The sequence below is a fragment of the Camellia sinensis genome, chromosome 1 (genome assembly GCF_055761805.1).
Source record: "Camellia sinensis isolate YWXY chromosome 1, ASM5576180v1, whole genome shotgun sequence".
Classification (NCBI taxonomy): Eukaryota; Viridiplantae; Streptophyta; class Magnoliopsida; order Ericales; family Theaceae; genus Camellia; species Camellia sinensis.
In genome coordinates, this window is record NC_138961.1 from 114,845,105 (window position 1) to 114,869,946 (window position 24,842).

General features: G+C 36.1%; 2 protein-coding genes across 2 annotated transcripts; one reads left to right on the top strand and one right to left on the bottom strand.

Annotated features, from left to right (window-relative positions):
• Window positions 1-2,618: 2,618 nt before the first annotated feature.
• On the top strand, window positions 2,619-10,651 carry LOC114274645 (putative polygalacturonase). The gene is made up of 7 exons (XM_028216614.2): window positions 2,619-2,673; window positions 3,345-3,466; window positions 8,188-8,520; window positions 9,256-9,376; window positions 9,479-9,653; window positions 9,750-9,820; window positions 9,918-10,651. The coding sequence occupies exons 1-7, from the start codon at window positions 2,619-2,621 to the stop codon at window positions 10,616-10,618; spliced, it is 1,578 nt and encodes a 525-aa protein (XP_028072415.2). The 3' UTR covers window positions 10,619-10,651.
• Window positions 10,652-11,803: 1,152 nt separating this feature from the next.
• LOC114274644 (LEC14B protein-like) lies at window positions 11,804-19,169 on the bottom strand. Its single transcript, XM_082913214.1, has 9 exons — window positions 19,130-19,169; window positions 18,221-18,225; window positions 17,566-17,643; window positions 17,175-17,351; window positions 16,265-16,341; window positions 14,981-15,192; window positions 14,252-14,294; window positions 13,595-13,655; window positions 11,804-12,038 (listed from the first exon to the last, which is right to left on the bottom strand). The coding sequence occupies exons 1-9, from the start codon at window positions 19,167-19,169 to the stop codon at window positions 12,018-12,020; spliced, it is 714 nt and encodes a 237-aa protein (XP_082769340.1). The 3' UTR covers window positions 11,804-12,017.
• Between the last annotated feature and the right edge of the window lie 5,673 nt (window positions 19,170-24,842).

Sequence of the window (24,842 nt, forward strand, 5' to 3'; positions counted from 1 at the left end):
CCACATAAACCAGCATGAATTAATTCGAGACACGTTGAAGCTCTCCAGGCCTTTCCAACTGGAAATGACTTTCTAGTTTGTTTCCCATAGATGCACCCTTCACATAATTCAATGGAACCAATATTCGGTAGTCCAAAAACCATAGCTTTTTCTTTTAGCAATTTCAGACCCTTGATGTTGAGATGCCCGTATCGCAAATGCCGTAGCTTCAAGTCATCTTTTCCACTAGCAGCAAAGACAAAATTCTTCATGCTTGAAACTTCCAATGGGAACATTTTGTTTTGAGTCATGTTGATATTGATCAACGTATGGCCTGAGTGCTTGTCTCTAATAACACATGCATCATTATCAAATGAGATGGAATATCCAGCAGCCATTAATTGCCCAACACTTAGCAAATTATATCCAAATCAGGTACAAATTGAACATTATGCAAGAGCTTTATGTTACCATGGGTAGTTTTATGCTCACTGTACCTTTCCCTTCAACTTGCATTTCTTTGGCATTTCCCAGCTGCACCTTCAACTTCTACGTCTCATCAAGCTCTTTGAACAACGATTTCATCCTTGTCATATGATTCGAACAGCTACTGTCTACGAACCACACATCGCTTGACATATTGTTAGGATCAAAATGAGTCATAAAAAGCTTACAACTTTCTTCTCCATTTTCTGCTGCATAATTCACTTGCTGATCTTTGTACCAACAATCAGCTTTTATATGACCATACCTCTTACAATGATAGCATTGAACACCATTCTTGTAGTTTCTTTGCTCACCGGACTGTCGTTGCCCATCCAAGCGACCTCTGCCTCTTCCGTTACCACGACCACGGAATCCTCCTCTTCCACGGCCTCTGTTTGTCGAACTGTCGCTTTCTGCAGCTTTGGTGACTATGTCGTTCACTTGAAATGGCTTTTCTTCATTCTTTTCAAGTGATCGATTAATTCTTGTCTCATGTGCTTGCAAGGACCCCATCAGTTCATCAAAGGAAAAAACTAACAAATCCTTAGATTCTTCGATGGCAGTAACAACGTGATCAAACTTTTGAGTCAAGCTTCTCAGTACCTTTGCAACAACTGTTTCATCAGAAATCTTCTCGTCGTACGATCGCATTTGACTAACTATTGTCATGACCCGAGATAAAAAATCAGCAATTGATTCTCCATTCTTCATGTACAAGGTTTCAAAGTCACGCCGTAGTGATTGCAATTTCACCACAATAACTTTTGAATCACCTTGAAACTCCTTCTGCAGAGTTGACCAAGCTTGCTTCAATGTGGTTACCGCTGCAATTCGTGAGAAGATGCTGTCATGAACAGCCTGCTGAATAATCACCAATGCCTTCGAATCTTTCTTCTTATTCTCCTTCAATCTTGTTTCTTCATCAGGATCTGCGTAGCCTTGTTCTACCAAATCCCAAAGATCTTGAGATTTGAATAGGGTCATCATTCGGATACTCCAGAATCCATAGCCTTCTCCCTTAAAGATAGGGATGAGTGGTTGTGCAGCACTCATTGCATTGCCGTTGCTGGCCATTGGTTTTTCCTCTCAGGTGTTTCACTCAACTCACGTGTTTACCCTCTCTTCTCACTCTCTCAACCTAGCTTTGATACCAAATTTGTTGGAGATAAAAATGAATAACACTAAAAACATAGGCAAAAACCAAGAAAACAAAGGCAAAGAAATATATAAAATCTGAACTGTTGGGTCCTCTTATTCAAGTTAAAAATACTGAAGCAAATGTGCCTATATATAGGCTTACAAACTAAGCTACCAGAACAGAATTTTATGTACCACTAAGGCACTAACTTAGACCACTACAGCCACTAGCATAATATCAGCAACAACTACCCAATTGACTAAACAGACTTAGAAAAATACGGACACTACTAACAACCTGAAAAGACCAAGTCAGACTTTGAATCATTCTTCAACATGTATACCATATTTGGTTTACTGTATGATATGTCATCACTATATTGGTAACATACATGAGTTCTAGAACCTATTCAACTAATAAAAACATGACAAATGAGATGGTAAACCCAAAATGATATATAAAGATGGTCATTGTAGCATTCTCTCTGCAAATTTCATTCTAAGTGAGTTTTAATTTAATCAGGAATTTATTTTTTAGGATTTGCTTACCTTATGGGATTTTATTAGTTTAGTTAACCTATATATGACTTTGCTGTAATGAACTAATCAAGTTTTGAGCTTTCCAGATGTTTACAAAATGACTCCAACCTTCACGCTTTTAATATATTGTGCATGGGCTCCGTAGGACTTTGTTACCGAGCAAGGAAGAAATAATCTATTCTTTTAGTCTCTTCCCATTCATGAGAACAATTTGTTATAAAAAATCACACCATTCCTCATTATCTCTTTCCCTTCACTTGCCTTGGTTTTCTTTCCTTTGATCCATCATTTTCTCCTTGAACCCAAAAAGTTGGACTTGTTTTTGAGTTCATTTCCCACCTCTGAGGTTTTTATTTTCTTTTCTTTTCCAACTTTGTTCTGAAGTTTCGATTTGCAGCCATAGTAGTGTAAGTGGTGAGTTGGTTAAAGTTGGGTATTGAGATCTTAGAGGTAAAAATAGATCTTTAGCATTTAAAATGAAGTTTATGAAACTTGGATCGAAGCCTGATTCATTTCAGATTGATGGGGACAGTATTAGATCAGTATTAGACCCTTTTTTCATTAATCCTAGTTTCTATTTTCATTTTTTTTTTTTTTGCATGAATTATATTTTTTTGATTGTGTTATTGCTTTCGTTTGTTTTGATTCTTTCTAAAGCAATGATTCACTTCTATGGCATTCGATACAACCAGTTACCGCAATTTCTTGAGCAACCTAATGATCAAACATCACATTCTCTTCTAATACAACCTTGTAGTATAGTTTTCTAGTAGTTCTTTACTTCACTGTGACAAAGTCTCATGGAGAAGGAAAATGGAGAAACCTCCCAAAGAGAGCCGAAACTTTTTTTTTCTCTCTCTTTATGTTTTCTTCTACTCATTTTTCAATTATTGTTTCACTTAGATCTCTGCTTTTGCTCTTTTATTTTATTTTATTTTATTTTATTTTTGTTTTGATAAATGCAGGTTTGAAGTAATGTGGTAAGAGTTGCAAGCTTAGATGGTTGAATTATCTTAGATCATACATCAAAAGAGGTAATATATCCCCACTAAAACAAACAAAAAAAAAAAAAAAAAAACATTTTTAATAACATTTTTTAATAGCATTCTTCTTAAAATGTTATCAAATATAATGCATTTAGCATTAGATGACATTAATGGTTTTTTTTTTTTTTTCAATGAATTCATATTTTATGGAAACAGGGTTAGCTGCTCCAGCTATTCTCGCAGGTTTAGGTGCCTTAGCACATACATTGGGTACCCTCGTCCTTATGATAGAAGCAAGTGGGTTTGCTGCAGCTGCAGCTACAACTGCTTTAGGAACTGTTGCCGATAGTTTTAGATAATCTCTTAATAGTTTTCGATATGTTTCGAAACTTAGATATGCATAGTTTTGGATGGTTTAAACTTTTTGTATAGCTTAGAACTTAAGGATATAGTTTTCGAATGTTTAGAATGTATAGACAATTATTGAATGTTTATAATTTATAAATGTAGTTTCTTTTTGATGCTTCAAACAATATTTTGGTGGTTGATTGATATTTTGTGAGGCTTGCTTGTAATGTTTGTTAGATTATACAGAATTGGTCAAATAGAACCTGTTGCATTAAACAAAAAAACAAAAAAAAGTGCATATTCTACAACACGCATAATAAGTCATTGTATTACATAATTTACGACGAGCAAAGTTGTGATTTGTCCCAAGAATTAACAACGTGCAAAAGTAGTTGAAAAAAATAAAACACAACACACAAGATCTGCTGTTAAAGGGTTTTTAACGGCGTGCAAAAATAGTTGTAGAAAAATCAAGCATGACTTCACAAGATCCGCTGTTAAAGAGCTTTTTACGGCATACTACGGCATGCTGTTGAAAGTAAATGACTTTTCATGACTGGTCATAATATGGCGTTACCTTGTGCGTCGTAGAATTGTATCCACGGCGTGCATTTGGCGTCGTAAGAGCCCTTTTTTGTGGTAGGGTTTCATACAAAAATATATCTAAATATTAATTAATAAATTTGAATATTAATAAATAAAATTTTACCCAAATTTAATTTTTTTAATAAACATGCACAAATATGTACATATTTGTTATTTTCATTATGAAAAAATATTCGATATATGTATTTATCAATTTAGAATATATTTACAGAAATAAGTTCGTCAAGTAACTCTTCAATTTATATTGGTTGACTGAATCCCAACATGACTCATGGCAGTTCGATTATCCCTGAGAATTTTAGAAATTTAAAAAATACTCTTACACTTGAAGGTCAACTTAAATTTATCTTACCATATCAATTAATTATTTTTCTAAACCACAATATGGCACACAATAAATCGAGTAATATTTCTAATATAGTCATTGAAAAAAATATAACATTTAAATCTTTCATTTCATTCCTTTTTTTAGCGTACATCGCGTTAAACCCAAAAATTTGAACCTGCCTTTAGCCATGAAAACTCAGTACTACTACCACAACAAGGTCTTTTAACAACTAAAATACACCACCACAATCAAAATCACATATAAAAATTTAAGCATTTTCAATAAAAAAATAATAATAAAGGGAATAGATAGAAGAGAGTTTTAGAGACACAAAAATAAAATAAAAACAGTGTTATTATGATATCTAACAAATTTTGATATGACAAATTATAATTATAAAAAATTTATAAACATAATATAGCTATGACAGACATAAACAGTTTTTGAAATTTATGCAAATTTATTTAGTTTTAATTTTACCAATTGAATTAGGATACATGTATTTTATTATTAAACAAAATATTAATAGATTGATAAATCCCACTAGCATCTCCAACCCACTGGGTATATAATACTTGTTAGTCAAATGCCTAGCATGACTCACTTTTTTCAACTCCAATGCACTAGGCATATGATTAGGCATTTTAGCTCAACTCACATTCACTACCTACATGTAGCTAGTCTTCAAGGCTAGGCAAAATGTATTTAATCATTAAGATTATTTCCCTCTATCTTTGTTGCTAATGTGACATTCTATAAAGTTAATAGTATTTGGATAAATAACTAAAATACAAAGTATGGTTGGAGTAGAAACATGAAATAGTTGATAGGAAAAAGTAAAATGTATACTTTATAGTAATGTTTAGATAGGTAAAATGCCTATTACCGTTGGAGTTGCTAGAAGTGTTTTAATCCAAGAAGTCCATGAATGAATTTTTTAACCAACTTAGTCCCATGTATTTATAGTTTTATTCCATAAAATCTTTTTTCTTTATTCATATTATTTTCTTAGACTCTTATGCCCTTATATTTAATACTAGGGGGTGACACACACGATGTGTGTGCAATTTAAATAAGTAGGAATAAAAAAAAATAATAATGAAATTAATATTATAATGTGTACTTAGCTTAAGTGGTATGAGTCGTCGTACTTAAACCCATGGTCATGGGTTCAAGCCTTGTCCATCTCTTTGTTTAACTTTTTTTTAAAAAATAAAAAATACTGCCATATGGCATGAGGAGAGTAAAGCTTCAGGACACCATATTATGTGTTCACTTTATAATAGTATAGATAGATTAATAATGTGAACATTTTTTCTCATCTGATATGAATACCTTTTTAATTGACAACACATTAAAAATAATGTGAACATTCTCTCTCATCTAATGTGAATGTTCACAACACCTTTCGAAATTTTTTTCTCTCATCTAATGTAGTGATGTGAATATTCACAACATGTGAACCTTCTTATTTTTAATTGGCAACACATTAAAATAACGTTCATTATGTTTTTAATTGACAACGCATTCTTATTCACAACATATAGTGATATGAACATTCGCAACATGTCAATATTTTCTCTCATCTAATATAGTGATATGAACGTTCACATTCGTATGATTTAGGGCTGGTTTGGCAATCTTAGAAAAAATCAAAAAGTCAAAAAGTTACATAAAAAGTTAAAAAGTTATCACTATTCACAAAAAAATATTAAAAAATTAATATACAAATATTAATACAAATCAAAAAATTGGCCCAAATGATGGTACTGACGTGATGAATTCAGTCAGCGACAGAGAAAAAAAAATTATAGTAGAATATTCACTAAATCTTAATAGTAAAGTTGGTCCCGTTGGGGTCCACCATGGATCCCGTTTTGATAATCTGAACCGCTCAATATGTAGAACTTGCCTAGTACTATAAACCTGTAAAAAATCACGTTTATCGGATATCGCTAACTATATGATCAAATCAGTTTTGTATAAAAATGGATGGTGTTATAGTTAACAGTTAACAGTTAACAAAAAAAAACTAAGACGATCAGATAGCTATCGATATTCAATCAACGTGATTTTTCATAAGCATATTGTACTCGACGAGTTTTACATATTGACGGTTCCGATTATAAAAAGGGGACCCGTGATGGCCCCCACGGGCCAAACAACACCATCCAATCAAAGCCAAAAAATGAGACATTATTTTCTCATCTACTTACCCAACCGGCTCCTCTACCAATCCGTACGGCCTCCTACCCTATCTTCTCCTACACACTTATTTATACAATTTTTTAATAAAAAGTCAAAAAGTTAACCCAAACATTTATATTTTTTTCCTCAAATTTTTAGTGCAAAATGACAAAAAATGCACTTATTTAGGACACCCCAAACAACCCTTTAGTATGAATAATTAACAACACAATAACAAAAATTCATTTTAAATTAATGTGCATATAATGATGTGAACATTTATTTCAATTACATGATGTGAATATTCACGTTATATAATTGACAACACAATAACAAAAATACATTTCAAATTAATATGAATATAGTCAATATCTTGATGTATGGGAACTACCAAAATATAATGACAATCAACACTAAATATTAATAGGGGTAGAAGAGATTGATAGTGTTTTGATTTTCTTACCTCAAATAGGAGGTAATGGAATAGTCAAAATAATATGAATTGGATGAAATAAAACTCTTTAAAAAAAGATTTATTAAAAAAGTTCCCATATTTAAATAAGTACTGAAACTTACTTAATTTTATCCTTTTATTTATTTTTAAATTATTTGCAATTAATTTTAAAATTAAAGTTTGGAAATTTTACGCTAGTTACTCTTTTATGCCAATGACCTAATAAAAATGAAAGTAAAATTTCGCGTTACACCATGAGAACTACAAGAATAATATAGCGTGATCTTCCAAAATATTGAATAATTTTTTCCTTAATCGAGAAAGTCCTATTATAGAATTACAAACAACATTCCTTAATTAATACCCTTACCATTCATATTGTTTCCACCTTCTCTCTCGGGATTTCAAGGTGATTATGTTAACGCAATCAGTACTCATAAATTTCAAACATCTCTCTATGTAATAATAATATTAATTACTCTTTCTCCCCCTCTCTCTCTCTCTCTCTCTCTCTCTCTCTCTGTCTCTATATATATATATCTCCTCTGCAACATCCAAGAATCAACTCAAAATTCATATTTCAGACAATGGGTTTATTACAAATAACCAAAAAATCCCATGTAATTCTTCTCTTTCATCATCGTCGTCATCATCATCATCATCTACTTTTCCTTTGCTTGTTTTAATTTGAGTTCAATCTTTAGTATGATAGACGAGATGCTTCTTTACAAGTCTTGATCTCTAAATTCAAATGACGTCGTTGTTCTCTTTTCACCTATTGAAAAAAAAAAAAATATATATATATATATTAATCTTGTTACAAAGTGATAAATTTTCCTAGTTTTGTCAAATGGGTTTTCCAGTTTTTATTTTTCTTGTATAATTAGTGGAAGAGAGAATCGACTTGTGACCTTTTCATTTTTTCTAGTATAATTAGTGGAAGACCTGTGACCTTTTAGTAAGATACACGGTCTCTAACCACTAAACTAGCCCAATGGTTGGGTTTTTTCGGTTGGGTTTTTTCTGTTTTCATAAGTGTTTTTGGCACAAAGAATGTAAGTTCGGAAAAATGTGTGTGTGTGTTTTTTTTATTTAATCAATTTTCTTTTTCAACTTAATCTGTGAGATGTCTACAGGTTATCCAGATTGCTTTGGCCTTTTTAACATTGGGATTACTAAGTTCAAGAGAAGTAGAATGTGCAAGACACGGACACACAAAACTGTTTGATTTCCCGGCAATAAATTGTCGCAAACACAGTGCAGTTTTGACAGAATTTGGAGGCAAAGGAGATGGAAAAACATCAAACACGAAGGCATTTCAATCTGCAATTAGTCAACTAAGCCGGTTGGCATCGGATGGAGGAGCACAACTCATTGTACCGCCCGGTAAATGGCTCACCGGAAGCTTCAATCTGACCAGCCATTTCACTCTTTACATCCACAAGGAGGCCGTTATTCTTGCATCTCAGGTATGATAAACTTTAAATCCTCAAGGATAGGAAATTAAAAGACAATAAGGTTATTTACAACAAATAAATGTGCCAAGATCATAATATAGAACCACGAAATGGTCAAATAGGCCCACCTAATAGTTTTTATGTTGCAATGAGTCAGAAATTAGAGTTTTAGCTTTTTAGATGTGAGCAACAATTTTTTAATAAAATTTCAATATTACAGTGCCGCGGGATCACCGTGGTATCGCCGTGGTCCTAAATTCGTTCACATTTTTGCAAATAAATTTTTTTCTCTAAAATTCTTGTCCATCCGCCCCTTTATCTCTAATACACTATCAACCACATGATATGAAAAGGAATTTCGAGACATAGGAATTTGAGGCACAATGGAGTTCGAAGTACATTGGGAAAAGTGCAGAAATCTTGGGAATATATGTGCCCCATTTTTGCCATTTTGCTGTACCCTCATTTTTTGATTTTGAATCGTGAAGTCTAATCGAAATTTATCCACTGTGATTATCTGCAAATCATGGTGTTATTTCCAAAACCGGTTAACAAATGAAATTTGAGTGACCTGCCCGTTAAGAGACACTTTGATCTCACATAATAATGTCGATGGTTAGAAGTCAATTGGCTTCAAAATATAACAGAAAAATGCCTAAAAAATTATGACCTCGTCTTTCGTTTGGTGTTGGCAAGTTGCTGCGATATCACACAACTAAATAAAACTTGATGATTATTTTTGGGCAGGATGAGTCCGAATGGCCTGTTGTTAGTCCGCTGCCTTCCTATGGGAGAGGAAGAGATGCCCCTGGCGGAAGGTTCAACAGTCTAATTTTTGGGACAAATCTCACTGATGTCGTTATTACTGGTAATTATACTTGTGCATGTTGGCTGTTTGTCAATTAATGGAAACCGAATCCTCTGATCACATCTCTCAGCTTTGCATCATTTTGATTTTGATGTTGATCAGGTGGAAATGGGACAATCGATGGAAAAGGTGCGTACTGGTGGGACAAGTTCAAAACGAATCAATTGAAATACACAAGGCCTTACCTGATTGAGATTATGTATTCACAACAAGTTCAAATTTCTGACCTTACTTTAATCAACTCTCCTTCCTGGCATGTCCATCCCGTTTACAGCAGGTTCAGCTCTCTCCATGTCTTTGTTTTCCTCTTAATACATTTCTAGTAATTAATAACAGCCCCGTGTTTATCTCATAATTAATCGAAACCATGTAGGGATATAATAATCCAAGGGCTCACAATCCTTGCCCCAACTGATTCTCCCAACACAGATGGAATAAACCCAGGTGTGCAAATTAATTTTTCAACATATATATATATATATATTTCAAAACTTTCAATTTATAGCTATTTCATATTGAATTACCTGTCTTGTTTTTACAGATTCTTGCTCAAATATACGCATTGAAGACTGTTACATAGTCTCAGGGGACGACTGTATTGCAGTGAAAAGTGGCTGGGACCAATATGGAACATCATTTGGAATGCCAACTCAGCACCTCCTCATCCGGAGGCTCACATGCATCTCCCCTGACAGCGCCGTAATCGCTCTCGGCAGTGAGATGTCCGGCGGCATCCAAGACGTTAGAGCCGAAGACATCATAGGCATCAATTCCCAATCAGGTGTCAGAATCAAAACCGCTGTGGGGAGAGGGGCTTATGTGAAGGACATCTATGTGAAAGGAATGAAAATGTACACCATGAAGTATGTGTTTTGGATGACAGGCAATTACGGGTCACATCCAGATAAAGGATTTGACCCAAAAGCATTTCCTGTCATCCAAAACATAAATTACAGAAACATATTCGCTCAGAATGTTTCGATGCCAGCTGACCTTGAAGGAATACAGGATCATCCCTTTACAGGGATTTGCATTTCAAATGCAAATATCAATTTGTCCGCTAAGCCGAAGAAAGTCCTGTGGAATTGCAGTAACATTGCTGGTGTTTCAAGTAAAGTCAATCCTCAACCTTGCAATCTGTTGCCCAATAAGGTGTCTGCGTCCTGTGACTTCCCTCCTGATACGTTGCCTATTGATAATGTAAAGTTGAAGATTTGTTCCGGTAGTGGCACCTACATTTAAAGATAGCTGATAAGCTATAAACTATCTTTGATAAGAAAAGTGAATGATATGAAATTTTTTGCAAGTTCTTCTATTTATTGAACTTATGCTCCCGTCTTAGAATAGGCACAAATGTGGATAAATTCATTGAACATTACAACTTGAATAAAACCAGAATGTGATAGCATTAGAGTGAAATTTCTCCATTGGATGAGAATGCAGATTGTGTTTGCTAAGTAAATTGAGGTCACCTACTCTCCTTTGAAAATTAATAGCTGATGAATTAAAGCTCAGCAGCAAAAGACTGAATAGATTTAAAGATTTTTTCTTGGTTTCTTTGATCAAAAGTAAAGGGGTTACAATTACTGAAGCCCATCTGTACAAAGGCCTAGACTGTTGAGGAGAAGGCCCAATACAACATGGGCCGAGCTACGGCCAAGCCATAGCCTTACTTCCCATTCCGAAGTGGACCGATCTATGTGCTCGACCCTGGCTCCCTTCTCCACTCCAAAGTGGGCCGAGCAAAGGATTCGATCTTGGCCCTTTCCCTACTCCGAAGGGGACAAGGCCATGGACCTAGCCCAAGCACCACTACAACAAAAAACATATTTGGCGACCCAAAAATTTGTCTCCAAAAGTACAAATTCCGTCGCCAAAAGAATCGGCGACAAACATATAACTTGTCGCCAAAGGCCTGTCACTAAAAGCATTGGCGACGAAATCAGAAATTGTCACCGTAGGTAGACATTTAGCGACAAGCAAAATTGGTCGCCAAAAATCATATATTTTGTCGCTATAAAATTACAATTTGTTGCTAAAAGGTTAAAATTTGGATAGGTTATGTAGTTTTAGCGACAAGTAAATGCGTCGCCAAAAGTACTATTTAACGACAAAATTAATTTGGTCGCTAAAAATCACGTTTTTAGCGACAAAAACAATATGTTGTCGCCAAATATATTAACAGCGACCAAAATACCACCTGTCACTAAAAATTCAGTACACAAATTTTGATTTTAATAATTTTCCTGTTCAAAATAATCCAAAACACCTGTTTTCCTGTGCACAATATATACGCAAATGTAATGTAAATAATAATACACCTGTGCAAGACATTCATACTAATTCAAAATTAATCTGACAATCTAAAACATGCATACCAAAGTATTTACAAATTACTAACATTAAACCCATAAATACATTACCAAATCCTATGTCAAAACATTTTCAAAATTACAACCAAATATTTTGATGTTAAATATCTAACCAACAAGTCATTTACTAAAATCCTATGTCAAAATATTTGCAAAAACACAACACTAAATATTTTGATGCTAAACATTTAATCCATAAATCATTTACCAAAATCCTATGTCAAAATATTTCCAAAAACACAAAATCAAATCTTCCGATGCAGCCCAAACTATTTTCCACCATTGCCAATCTGTCACATGAAAAAAGAAAAAACAATATTAGATTGACAAAAAAAAAAAAAAAAACCTCAATATGAACTTCACAATTTTGATTTTAATTTTGTAACGGGAGGTCCAATCGGGTGCTGTTTGCTCATACAACTCTATTTAGGCTTGAACAAGTTACCCGTGCCAAGTTTCAGTGGTTTCAGTGGTCATTTTGCAATTTTGGCCCCCGAACGGGCCTTTTAAATCTTGTGTTTTACATTTTTTCTTCTAATTTTTTAACCGGAAATCCAATCGAGGTCTCATTTGTTCCTACAAGTCTATTTAGGTTTGAACAAGCTGTCCGTGCCAATTTTTGGTGGTTTCGGTTGTCATTTCGCAATTTTGGCTCCTGAACGAGCCTTTTAAGTCATGTGTATTACAATTTTCCTTCTAATTTTCTAACCGGAGATCCAATAGAGGTCTCGTTTTTTCCTACAAGTCTATTTAGGCTTGAAAATGCTGTCCATGCCAAGTTTTGGTGGTTTCGGCCGTCATTTTGAAATTTCGGCCTCCGAATGGGCCTTTTAAGTCTTGTGTTTTACATTTTTCCTTCTAATTTTTTAACCGGAAATCCAATCGAGGACCCGTTTGTTCCTGCAAGTCTATTTAGGCTTGAACAAGCTGTCCGTGCCAAGTTTCAGTGGTTTCGGTGGTCATTTCGCAATTTCAGCCCACGAACGGGCCTTTTAAGTCTTGTGTTTTACAATTTTCCTTATAATTTTCTAACCGGAGATCCAATTGAAGTCCCGTTTGTTCCTACAAGTCTACTTAGGCTTGAACAAGCTGTCCGTGCCAAGTTTCGGTGGTTTCGGTAGTCATTTCGAAATTCGGCCCCCGAACGGGCCTTTTAAGTCTTGTGTTTTACATTTTTCCTTCTAATTTTTTAACCGGAAATCCAATCGAGGTCCCTTTTGTTCCTACAAGTCTATTTAGGCTTGAAAAATCCATCCATGCCAAGTTTTGGTGGTTCCGGTGGTCATTTTTCAATTTCGGTCCCCGAACGGGCCTTTTAAGTCTTGTGTTTTACAATTTTCCTTCTACTTTTCTAATCGGAGATCCAATCGAGGCCCTGTTTGTTCCTACAAGTCTATTTAGGCTTGAACAAGTTGTCTGATTATTCAGCATTTGGTGGCCATTAGAAAACATTTTCTGTTCAAATAAGTTTTTTTCCATTGACCATGAGAATTGTTTTCCATTGACTTCCATTTGTCATAATACCAAACTCCAAAAAATGTAGAAAACGTATTCTGCTGCAACAAACTAAGCATAAATAAATGAAAAGGTCCAACCAAAGTGGCCTGTGTCTTATTATTTACACTCTTGCAGCATGATTTTTTTTTTTTTTTTTGATAAGTAAACACTCTTGCAGCATGATTGATCATTTGCAATGACAAAAATGTCATGCTGCATGGAGAAGGCAGCCAATTAAGAAGGGTCGCATTCTCCAGTTACTCATCCTAGTGTATTAATTCAACAAAAAAATTTAGAGAAAGAAAAAGATCTAAGTTTTGGAAGAGCAATGAAAATTTTGAATACACACCAGATCATAGATATACACAAAGCAATCACTAGATCCGGTGTAGATGTACTTTTGACCAGTGCTGCAAAAAAAGGAAAAAGGCATTACAAGATTAGAAACTTCAATCCATTTGGAAACACTTTCGGATAATATGGTACACCATTCAGTACCCTGTCAAAATAAAACCCAATTACATTGGATAAAACCAATGTTCTAAAATTATAGGCCAAAAATTGACATCCAATAGGCTGCGGCTTCTTTCCAGTTTGACAAGCATTACAGTCCAACTAGAATGAATCCAAAAAAAAAAAAGGGCAAAACAAAATAAAATAAAATAAATTTCAGACCCCAGTTGGATAACATTAAAGGCAATTTCACAGGCCAAATCATTCAAAATCGTTCAACCAGAATCCACTTTGGATGTTTGCAGACAAATAACCTGCAAGATATAAACCAGTATTTGGTGCATTAGACTGAGTCTGACTAAACCAGTGTGAGTCGTAAGAGCTAAAAGATTCAGGGGCATATATTTGTGACGAGCAATCATCATCAGTTGGTGAACTAGATTTGAGTTCAAAATTTTCATAGAAGCAATAACAATCATTTTGACATTCTATAGAGTATAAGACTGAAATGAAATAAAATTGTCTCTGCAAGAAGATAGTATCAGTGAATTACCTATATGCTGGGGAGAAGTAACAACGTATGAGAGTGCGCAAGACTGAAATTTTCAAGTCAGCAAAGCAATCATTTTACTATACTACATATAAATCCCCTTCCCCAGCTTCGGCGGAGACCATAGTTTGACACACCCCAACCACACTCAAGTTGCCACACCCTAGATTGAACATTAAGCAAAGGAAGCCTGTTGAAACCCAAGTTTTGGAGTAAGCAGAGTATGTAAGATGTATCATTCCTAAGAATTCCTCTAGGTCAATGCCCAGGGAAGAACTAAAGCCAAAAAGCAAGAGATCCCAATGGCACAAGTCAAGTAAGCATATACATATTTGAACGATTTAGCATATGACTGACCAGCAGCGAATATGAATGATATCTAACATGAGATCCCACCTAAAGAACATGGATTATAAATATTAAACATTATGCATACATTTTTTCATATAGTGATCCTTAAGTAAAATTTAAAATTTGTCTTTGAGAATCATACAAGTTAGTGCCAGAATTCATGCCAACAACCTTAAGTTCATATTTTCAAAGTTTCTATTTTATTTTTTCTAAATTTTCTCTCTAACTGGGCATGTTTTGGATAACTTAAAGAATTGAAAGTTAACAATAGGACATTAGGTTCCTCCACTTCTCCTCCATTACTGTATTATATAAATTTCTATTACTCATCAGAGAATCAAATCAGTTCAATCACTAGAGTATAGTTGAGAATTAGTAAACACGAATGCAAAACAAAAGCAACAAAAGAAGCGTACCAAGTGACGTTAGAAGACATTTTCTGAATATCCCAAAGTTTGAATGCCTGATCCTTTCCATTCGAGATAAAATAACGGCCATCTCCACGACTGTCAATAAAAGTAATGCCTTCAATATGTCCCGTCAGGACCCCAGCTGCTTGCCCTTTTGCAACGAAACAACGCCTGTCCCACACCAAACAATTTTATTTCAAGATTCCTAGTAAAATAAATGGAAGGCATGATTAAAAGAAAAACAACAATAGCTTGCGAGCCAGCAGCACCACAGATTAATTATCCTGCCACTGCAATAAATCACCCCCCTTTTCATTGCATCTAAACATTCTTAAAAATCCCAGAGGTCCTGACAAGTGATTTCTATGAGAATGCATTTCAAAAGCATTTCTTGACCATATTAGGGAGTATAACACCGAGCCAATGGCCCACAATTTCTATTCATCTGATATATGACAAATGGTAAAATTAAAATCAATTTCACACCACAGCACTGTAGGAAATATAAACCCTGGGTTCTGTTGTTCTCCAAGCTAGGCATCTGCAAACTATAAAGATGAAACAACACCAAGGATCAAACTTGAAACAAACCCCTAAAAAATATCATCTCATAGATTTACACACCACCATTCTTGTAGAATGGTTTATGGTATTGCGTCTGAAACTCTATATTTATATATCATGGTTGTATCTTATCATGAGTTGGAGGATACATTCTAATTTTAAAAAATAAATTAAAATTTTGAAAGCAATAAGCAAAAATCTAACAAATAAAAAAACGCACAAGAAGTAATCCTCACTAAAATACAGTGCTAAATGTCCATATCACAAAACCATCAAGGTAGCCCGGCGGTTAAAGGTTGTCATTGGGACCCATTGTTAGTCAAGAGCTCTTATGTTAAACTCCCGTTGGCCACACCTGTGGCTTGTGGGTGGTCGCAATGATTTGGGGTTTTGGTTCTAGGAGGTCCTGGATCAAGTCTTGTTAGCACTCATGTTATCTTTGTCATTGTGCATGTTCTCTCCAGGTTTGAGACGAGATTGCATGTGAAGGAGAATGTTAGCTTGATATAAATTATTGGGCCATTTCCTAAAACTTAAGCTTTCCGAACAATTGATGATCTAACAGCTCTATCAAATAACTTTCATATTTGAAAAAGAAAAAAGAAGAGAGAGTGAGACAGAGAAGAAATGAAGTAGAATTTCACATCAGTACTGCCTAAATTTTCTCAGAAGGAAAGCTCTATAATTCACCTTACACAGGTTATCATCACTCCCAGAATATATGAGATGGCCACTTTCATCAGCAAAACATACACCATTAACATCAGACTGCAAAAGAAGAAAAAAAAATGTACATCAAATGTCAGTACCTAATAACATCCATACACCTGTTTGAGGGGAAGTCACCACAAAAGGCAAAAATGCTCACATGAGAAGAATGGAAACCAACAAATAAAGCATATCAATCAAAGAGATACATCAAGTATGTATGGTTTTGTTCCAAATTTACTTGGAAATATAGAAACCAGAATCACCTCTACAGTGGTAGAGGATAGAAAAGGGGTACAGAAGGGAAGGCAAGAAAACAAGAGAGAATAACAAGGTAGATCGAAGAAGCAATTTTTGTCAACTTAAAAGTCATAACAGAATGTGAAAAAAGAAATTGGAGTAGAAATTGAACAATCTCTTGGTTGATATGTGCAAATGAATTTAAAGCAGAATACCAGAAATAAAAAAATGCACAAGTACTTTGCATCAACTTATAAAGAAAAAATAAAAAATAAAAGAAAACAGTTGCTGATATTGAACCAGGTGAGACCCATTCAACCTCTCAATACCACACCCCTATTACCTAATGAGCTTAGAGGTAATAGGAAACGTCAGTCTCAATATGCTTCAATCCACTTCAATTTTAGAAACAAGAACACCTTTGAGAAGAATTTTCAATTCCACAAAACATTGAATCGCAACTATTTGACAATTTTGACCATAATGAAAAAAAAAATGGTAACGCTTTCTCAAAACGAAGCTAAAACATGATCCACAGATTGTAAACTTAATTCTAAAAGAAGACAACTGAAATAAGATTCTTCTTAAACCTTGGTCATTAAAGACTAACTAGCAATGTCTTATTATCAGGAAGAAAAAATGAACTACAATACCGCATGTGCTAGAATACTAAGGGTAAGCCTCTTTGCTTCAAGATCATAAACATATATTGAATCATCACTACTTGCTGCTACAAGCTCCCGCCCATCAGTTGAAAACTTTACAGAGAAGATCCCAAAAGAATATTCACCATCATCATCTATAGAAAAATTTAGACCCTCGTGAATTTCCTGCATGAAAGAGCACCATTGAACAAAATTTCATTTTAAGTGAATCTAAAGAGAAGATTTACACATTTGAGAAATTAAAGTAGTTCATAATAGATCTGTATCTCAAGAGAGATTAAGTTCATAGTAGTAATAGGAAGGACAGTTCAAAATGAGATTTGTGTTTTCTGAGGACTCTTTCTAGGAAAGGTAATACAACAGTACTCATAACACTCACCGTAATGTTTGCATGAGATTCCGTTGCAGCAGAGCTAACATTAACAATATGGACAATAGGTGACATACTTGCATAAACCTGCAATCATTAAATTTAAAATTGAATAACAATGACAGTACATCAACTAGACAACCACCAAATGCTAAATAATCAGACAATTAAGTAACAAGAGACAAACTATGAGCAAATTCACATGCCAAAAATCTCATAACCAGAAAAATATTTTTCCATCTTAGCAAATAAAAAAAAACTTGAAACATAAATGATCAAATCAAAAAAAAATAAAAAAATGACTAAAAATAAAGGGGCCTTGATGAGCTTGGGAGAGGCCTTGATGCTATCACCATATCAAGAAGTCCAAATGCAAAACAGAAAACTGGGTAGCTGATAAAAATGTCAATTGTAGTCCAATGAAACAACAACTAAAGGCATCGAATATATATTCACTTCAAAAAAATGAAAACATACTAGAATAGAATAGAATACAACAAAGGAAACTCAACTCAACTCTCAATCCTATCCTCCTACACATTTAGATTCAGAGCCTGAAACTATTATACCCTCCTAAACCGGATGATCCATACCCAAAATTATAATATCAGTCCCCAAAAAATACAAAATCAGTTACAAAATCAGTCCGAAATTCAGAATATACCAGTCCTGAAAATCAGTTCCAAAATCACAATATCAGTCCGAAAAATCACAATATCAGTCCGAAAAATTAAATTGATGACAAAGAAGAAAAAGGAGAAGATGAGAGAGTGTGAGAGTGTGAGGGAAAAATCAGTCCCATTGATTGTGTTGTGTTCTGTAATGCCGAACAAGAGAATGAAATTGATGATAAAGAAGAAAGAGAGGAAGATGAGACAGTGTGAGAGAGTGAGAGTGAGAGTGAGAGGGAGAAGGAGAGGGAGAGGGAAAGAGAGACAAAGAAGAGGGAGAGAAGACATACCTCTTTGTCTTCTGTTGTATTCTGTTGTGCCGCCTCAGGTTGTAGAATGAGAAGACGAAGAAGACTGATTTTAGGTCAATCTTGTTTATTCGGTCATTTAAAAAAAAATCAAAACGATCTCGTTTTGACAAGAAATTTATTGGCGACGAAAATCATTCTGTTGCCATAAATATCATTCACCTTTCAGCGACTATTTTAATTCCGTCACCAAAAAGTCCAAATTGGCGACAAACATTTTCGTCGCCATATATTAATTTCGTCACCAAAACTTTTTTAGCGCTCCCACGCAAAAATTTAAATTGGCGCCAACCATTTTTGGCGACGAATTGAGGTATTTGTTGCTAATGGCGTATTTTTTGGCGACCAACACGTATATTGTCGCCAAAAACATACAATTGGCAACTAAATTCAATTTGGTTGCTAAAAAACGTCGCCAAAAATGCTTTTTGTTGTAGTGCACCCTTTCCTACTCTGAAGTAGGGCCGAATTAATGGGCCTGGCCCTAGCACCGTTTCCCACTCCAAAATGGGTCAAGTTAATGGGTCAACCTATCATCCATCCCTACTCAAAAGTGGGCAAGTGCATGATTTGGATTCCAAGACTTATACTCACTCTGAACGGAGTTAAGCTTTAACAAATCAACCAACGCCATGTGAGTGAAGGGCGCATGGCACCTGCAAACAACAGAACTGCCCAATAGAGTCTCTTCTCTTCTCTCCTCTTACCCACCTAAAAAAAAAAGTCTCTCCTCTCTTCTAATGAGCAGTATCCTAGCATAACGACTAAGTGTCAGGTAGCAGCGATAGGAACTTGGTGCGCAAGTCAAGCATTCCCTGTAAAAGGTAACATCACCACCCTTCATAGGAGGCTAAATTGATTTCTCTCTATCTCTACACACTCGTCTTCTGTACAATCCCTCTATTAGATGCTGGTATTGACTCAATCGTTGGAGGGTTTCTAACCAAACCTTGGTTGAGCAGTCTAACCATCTATTCCTTGTGCAGGCCTTCACTCATTAGTGCACCAGGGTTCGTTCACTTCACTCTCTATTGCGGAAATTAGTCTACACATTTGGCGTCATCTATGGGAATTGTTCTCAAATAGCTTCGAGACGAAGTTCAACGATAGGAATTAAAGGTACCTCGCAACTTGGGATTGGAGCGAAGACTCCGAGAATGGAGGGAACCAAGGACTAGGGTTTGACCTTCCCTACTAGAAATGACGATCTGATGGATCATGAAGATCAGACCCTTGCTGTAGTGGAGAAACGTCGTGTCATTATCGTTGAATAGCCTCAAAGTCTATTCGTCGAGAAGTATCACCGTGACTGCATCATCGACTCAATGAGTCTAGAGATCGAGGAGCATCGTGCTTAACTAAGGAAGCAGACCGATGGAGCATAGGAAGTCCAAAGGAGGGCCATCGTAGCAAAGGAGGCGCACCCCACCGCTTCTATGGAAGGAACGGTCCAACTATGGCCCTATTTGAGGTGAGCGTAGACGACCGATTTTGATATGCAGTGAAGGGGCTAGAAATAGGATGGACAACCCCTGCACAGACGATCTTCGAGAAGACTCTCGCAAGAGACAAAAAACTGTCAATCATTACTCAATAGTCCCTCTTCCTCTGTGCCGTTGTGACAAGCAACCGCGTGACTTGAGAACATAGTTGAATGACATAAGGGAATATGACTAAGGGTCAAACAGAAAGGCATAACGGCTACTAGAGAAGGAAAAGGAGTATCTAAATCTGGTTGTTAATCAGATGAAGTGTCGTGATCTGGACCGACTAGTCTCTTCCCTTTTCTGTCTTGAGATTGAAGTGGTGGAAACTCCCTGGAAATAAGTCCGCCAAATTTCTTCCTCTACGATAGAAAATTCGACCCTTGACTCACATTAACCATCATTGCTAAATGATGTCACTTTTGAATCAGAATGATGCATTCATGTGCAAGGTCTTCGCCTCTAGCCTCGGTAAACATGGCCTCCGATGGTACAACAAACTTCCTTTTTAGTCAATCTTTGATTTTGATTCCATGTGAAAACTTCCTCCTTAGTCAAACTTCCACCAATTCATGTGTAAAGATTTTGATTCAATCTTTGAATAAGAATAGAACTTGAAGGGTTAGAACACTTTGTTCAATATTTGGAAGGATAGAAAGGAGACTTTGCATGAGCACGCTTGGTGGTATTGGAAGGGATACGTCAATTTAGAGGAAAACGTATGTAAGAAGCCCACCGGCAACGCTCTACTTCAAATAAGGCCTCCCTCTTTCATACAAACTCAAGTTGTCGTTAACGAAATGACCTGCCTCTAATTTGAAAGAGCTGAGGGCCCTGATAGAAGAGCAGACTCGTGTGGAGGATGATGCTGTTTCTGTACAGGTGTCAATCACTAATGATAGAATCAAAATCTCCTGGAAACCTAGGGTTGGGCAATCCAGAAGAGTGGACCAAAGGAGAAAGAAGTAGATCCTACGAAGCCATAACCACCATATTCACTGAGCCAATCTACATGCTCTTGGAGAAATTAAATTGGAGCCCTACTTCATTTGGCCTCCTAAGATGATGGCAGACCTTGCCCGGCGCAATCAAGAGTGGCGGTGCTTCTACCATTGAGAGAAATGGCATAAGACGCAGAACTGCAGGGACCTAGAGGACTTGGTCACCAAAAGCCACCTCCAACAATGGATTCATGTAGAGAAGACAAGGACAAAATAGGGGCAACCTCCAACCCCTTCACCGAAAGACCAAGTCCCGAGGCTAGTAATCAATGTCATCAGGAAAACCAACCTTGAAAGGGAGAATGCTCTTCGTGGAAAGATTCAGAGAGCCACTTACCTACAACATGCTATGTCAATGGGACTGTAATGCCGCATTGATAATGACAATAAGACAAGAGTAATGATTAATTAAACAACATCATATTCCAAGAGTAAAGTCCTTCCATTCATATGATTCCATTGTACAAATGGTAACACATGTAATTATACATTCGTAAGTCCTAACCTTGAATCTATAGCAAGTGCCTGTAACAACCCGACCCTCATATGTGCTTGTGATATATGTTAGTCCTTTATTCTGTGCTGTTAAATGCCTAAGATGAAACTGTACAAGAAAATAAGTTCAAGTAACTATGTTGTAATGCCTTGTGGAATGAATTGTATCTGTTAGGAAAGAAATGTATCTGTTACTACTAGAACGATAAAGTAGAAATTGAGGGCCTTAGCGGCTTAATAATTCAAAATTGATCATATTTTTGGAACCAGCATAATTTTTAGGTAATATTAAGCACTTTTGTGAAATTTCAATTTTCGGATGTGTAAATGATTGATTTTCGTCTTATTCTCTCTTTATGAAAATATATATGTGTGATCTTGGTCATTTGACAAACCAAGGAATTCATAACTCTAAACTTAAGAATTGAAGGGTAGAGAGAGAAGGTCCTCAAGAAGGTTGGGATTTGGGCTTAAGGTATGTAAATGTTTGTCTAATTTTCATCCACAACCCTTCTTGTCATAATTTATGTGAAGATGTTTCTATAATCATGTACCTAAGAGTTGGGATTGTGGTGTTGTGAGTATGAGAAGTGAATTAGCAAGATGACCTTACTTTGCATGTTTTGACTCAATTTAAAGTACCTATGAGAGGCTTTACTCTATTTCTTCAATTGACTTGTTTGAATTCAAGTATGTGGCATGATTTTATGTTTATCTATTGAGATGTGAGAACAAGTAGGAATCTTATGAATTGGAGTGAATTTAAGTTGTGGATTCATGATTTGATTTTTACTCAAATGAAATATGTAATTTGATCCTTGTTCACATGTATTCATATGCTTTGAGCTTATATATTAGTAATTTAAAGCTAGATTTTTGAGGCCCTAAACATGTCTACAAGAGGAGGAAATTGTGCAGAATTTTCGGACTTTTTGGTGCAGAATCGCCGCACGTGCGGGGCCTAAGGCCGCACGTGCGGGAACCTCAGCCGCACGTGCGGGAGTCACTGCCGCACGTGCGGGAAAATGGCAAATTTTGGAGTTCAACACTGCAAAAAAAGCACGTGCTGTAGATCCTAGCCGCACGTGCGGCTCAAGTCAGAAAAGTTGGGATGCTCCGTTTTGCGTGTTGGGTCCTCTAATGTTGTCAAAACCTGCAATTTATATTGTTTGAATGTTCGTTAATTCAATCAAAGTAAGTGAACCGAATGTTGATTTAACAAGGATAAAGGGACTAATGTGATTTTTCATGTGTGTAGGAAACGCCTCAAGAGGAAGTGTACCGACACAACACAGTGAGTAATAGTACTTCAATGTACCTCTACTCAGTATTTGTTATTATTGACGTTGTGACCCTTGTTGAAAGTATTATCATGTTATGTATTGACGTTATATCTTGACGTTACGAACTTCACTATCAAACTTGTGTTGGCATGAAATGATATATTTGCTATAAGTGATTCAATACGAAATTGTGGAAACATTGAAAAAGGTTGTGAAGTTGTACACATCTTATGTGAAAGCTTGTGACTAATGGAATGTATCAAGGCAATTGTGAACTTGTGAACCAATGTGGCTTAGAGCCATTTGTGAATCAATGTGGCTTAGAGCCATTTGTGAGTCAATGTGGCTACGAGCCCTAATGTGAAACTACGTGACCAAGGGTCATTTGTGAATTGTGAATCAATGTGGCCAAGGGCCATTTGTGAACGATGAAATTATGAGGCCAAGGGCTGATGTGTGAAATATGAACTTATACTATTGTAAGCTTGTGAATCAAAACGAACCAAAGGTCTATGTGATGAATTGTAAATTATGAACCCAAGGACTCTTTTCTGAATGTGTGAAGTTCTTAGGCCAGGGGCCACATTATGACGATTATAAACCGATTACGTTGTCCCAACAAGCTATACAGAGACAGGCTGATTACATGATTTCAGCATTAATTATGTTTACAAGCATACCAGTACTATTGTTCACTGAGCTTGGCTCACCCTGTGTTATGCCTGTTTCTGTAGGTAATCAACCAGGAGGTCGACCTTAACTCGGCATCGTCATACTTTTGTCAGCCTAGGCACAGCCAAGCTTGGGGTCGGGACCCTACTTTTCTGGAGTTGTTAGATGATGGCTTATACTTTTGCTATTGGCTTAAGTTATTATGTATTTAATAATTTTGTTATATACCCCACCTCGGGGTTGGATTTGTATATGCCTGTAAATAACTAACTCTCAAATGTATTTTGGCTTTTGATGTACTTGTCCTATGAAATGTTTATGATCCTGGCATGACTTAGTAGCTCAATGGATGTCATATTTTCTGGTTTATATCACTTATTATTACAGCTTCCGGTCAGGCCCCTCTATGGAACCAGGTTAAGTGTCCTTTTCTGCTTAGGTCATGCCCAAACTTTTAGGGGCTAGTCTGGGGCGTGACAAGTGGTATCAGAGCACGAGTTGCTATCTCACACATAGATCCATTGAGCCTTAGAATGTCTAGAAAAGACTTAAGCATCATGCATGGCATCCTAAAAATGTATGAAAGATCGATGGCAACGTAGAATGTACTATGCTAACGCTAACAATTTGAACTTTGTTTGCCGGATATAATTGAATGTTATGTAGGTTATGGTGAGAACAAGGGTGGAAGATTCGGACGAGGCTACCTCGGCACGGTTGGACCGAATGGAAAGAATGATTATGGACATGGCGGAGACCCTAAGGCAACAATAGCAACAACCACCACCACCACCAGTACCTCCACCTGCAGTACAAGATGTTCATGTTGAGGACCGAACCATCACACTCACAAAGGAGTTTAAAAAGATGAAACCACCATCATTTAAGGGGGGAATAGAACCTATGAAAGCTGAAGCATGGGTGCTGGGAATAGAGAAATTGTTCGAAGTATTTCCATGTACTGAAGCCCAGAAAGTGCAACTTGCCACCTTTACTCTTGAAGATAAGGCACGAATATGGTGGATGCTTACAAGAACAGTGCATCGGGACTGAACATGGGGTAGATTTCTGGAGCTGTTCTATGACAAGTATTTTTCTCAAAGCATGCGAGATAAGAAGGTGATGGAATTTGAGACTCTTAGACAAGGAAATAAGACTGTTGCAGAATATGAGGCCCAATTTGCTGAATTAGCTTGGTTTGCACCTCATATGGTAGATACAGACTATAAGAAGGCATGGAAATTTGAAGGGGGATTGCGGGGTGCTATTTTAGACCGGGTCAATATGCTAAAATTACCCACATATGTTGAGGTGCTAGAAAGGGCTGTTATCGCAGAAGGAAACCTTGTGGCCCAAAATCGGATTTCCGAGT

Excerpts from the sequence above, each read along its gene's own strand:
- LOC114274644 (XM_082913214.1), bottom strand. The coding sequence starts at position 19,169 with ATGGCGTTGGTTGATTTGTTAAAGCTTAACTCCGTTCAGA. Across the intron at positions 16,342-17,174 it reads TTAGTATTCTAGCACATGCG|TCTGATGTTAATGGTGTATG; the intron begins GTATTGTAGTTC and ends CTTCTTTTGCAG. Across the intron at positions 15,193-16,264 it reads AGTGATGATAACCTGTGTAA|GGTGTGGGACAGGCGTTGTT; the intron begins GGTGAATTATAG and ends ATAAAATTGTTT.
- LOC114274645 (XM_028216614.2), top strand. The coding sequence starts at position 2,619 with ATGAAGTTTATGAAACTTGGATCGAAGCCTGATTCATTTCAGATTGAT. Across the intron at positions 3,467-8,187 it reads CTACAACTGCTTTAGGAACT|GTTATCCAGATTGCTTTGGC; the intron begins GTTGCCGATAGT and ends AGATGTCTACAG. Across the intron at positions 9,654-9,749 it reads GTCCATCCCGTTTACAGCAG|GGATATAATAATCCAAGGGC; the intron begins GTTCAGCTCTCT and ends GAAACCATGTAG.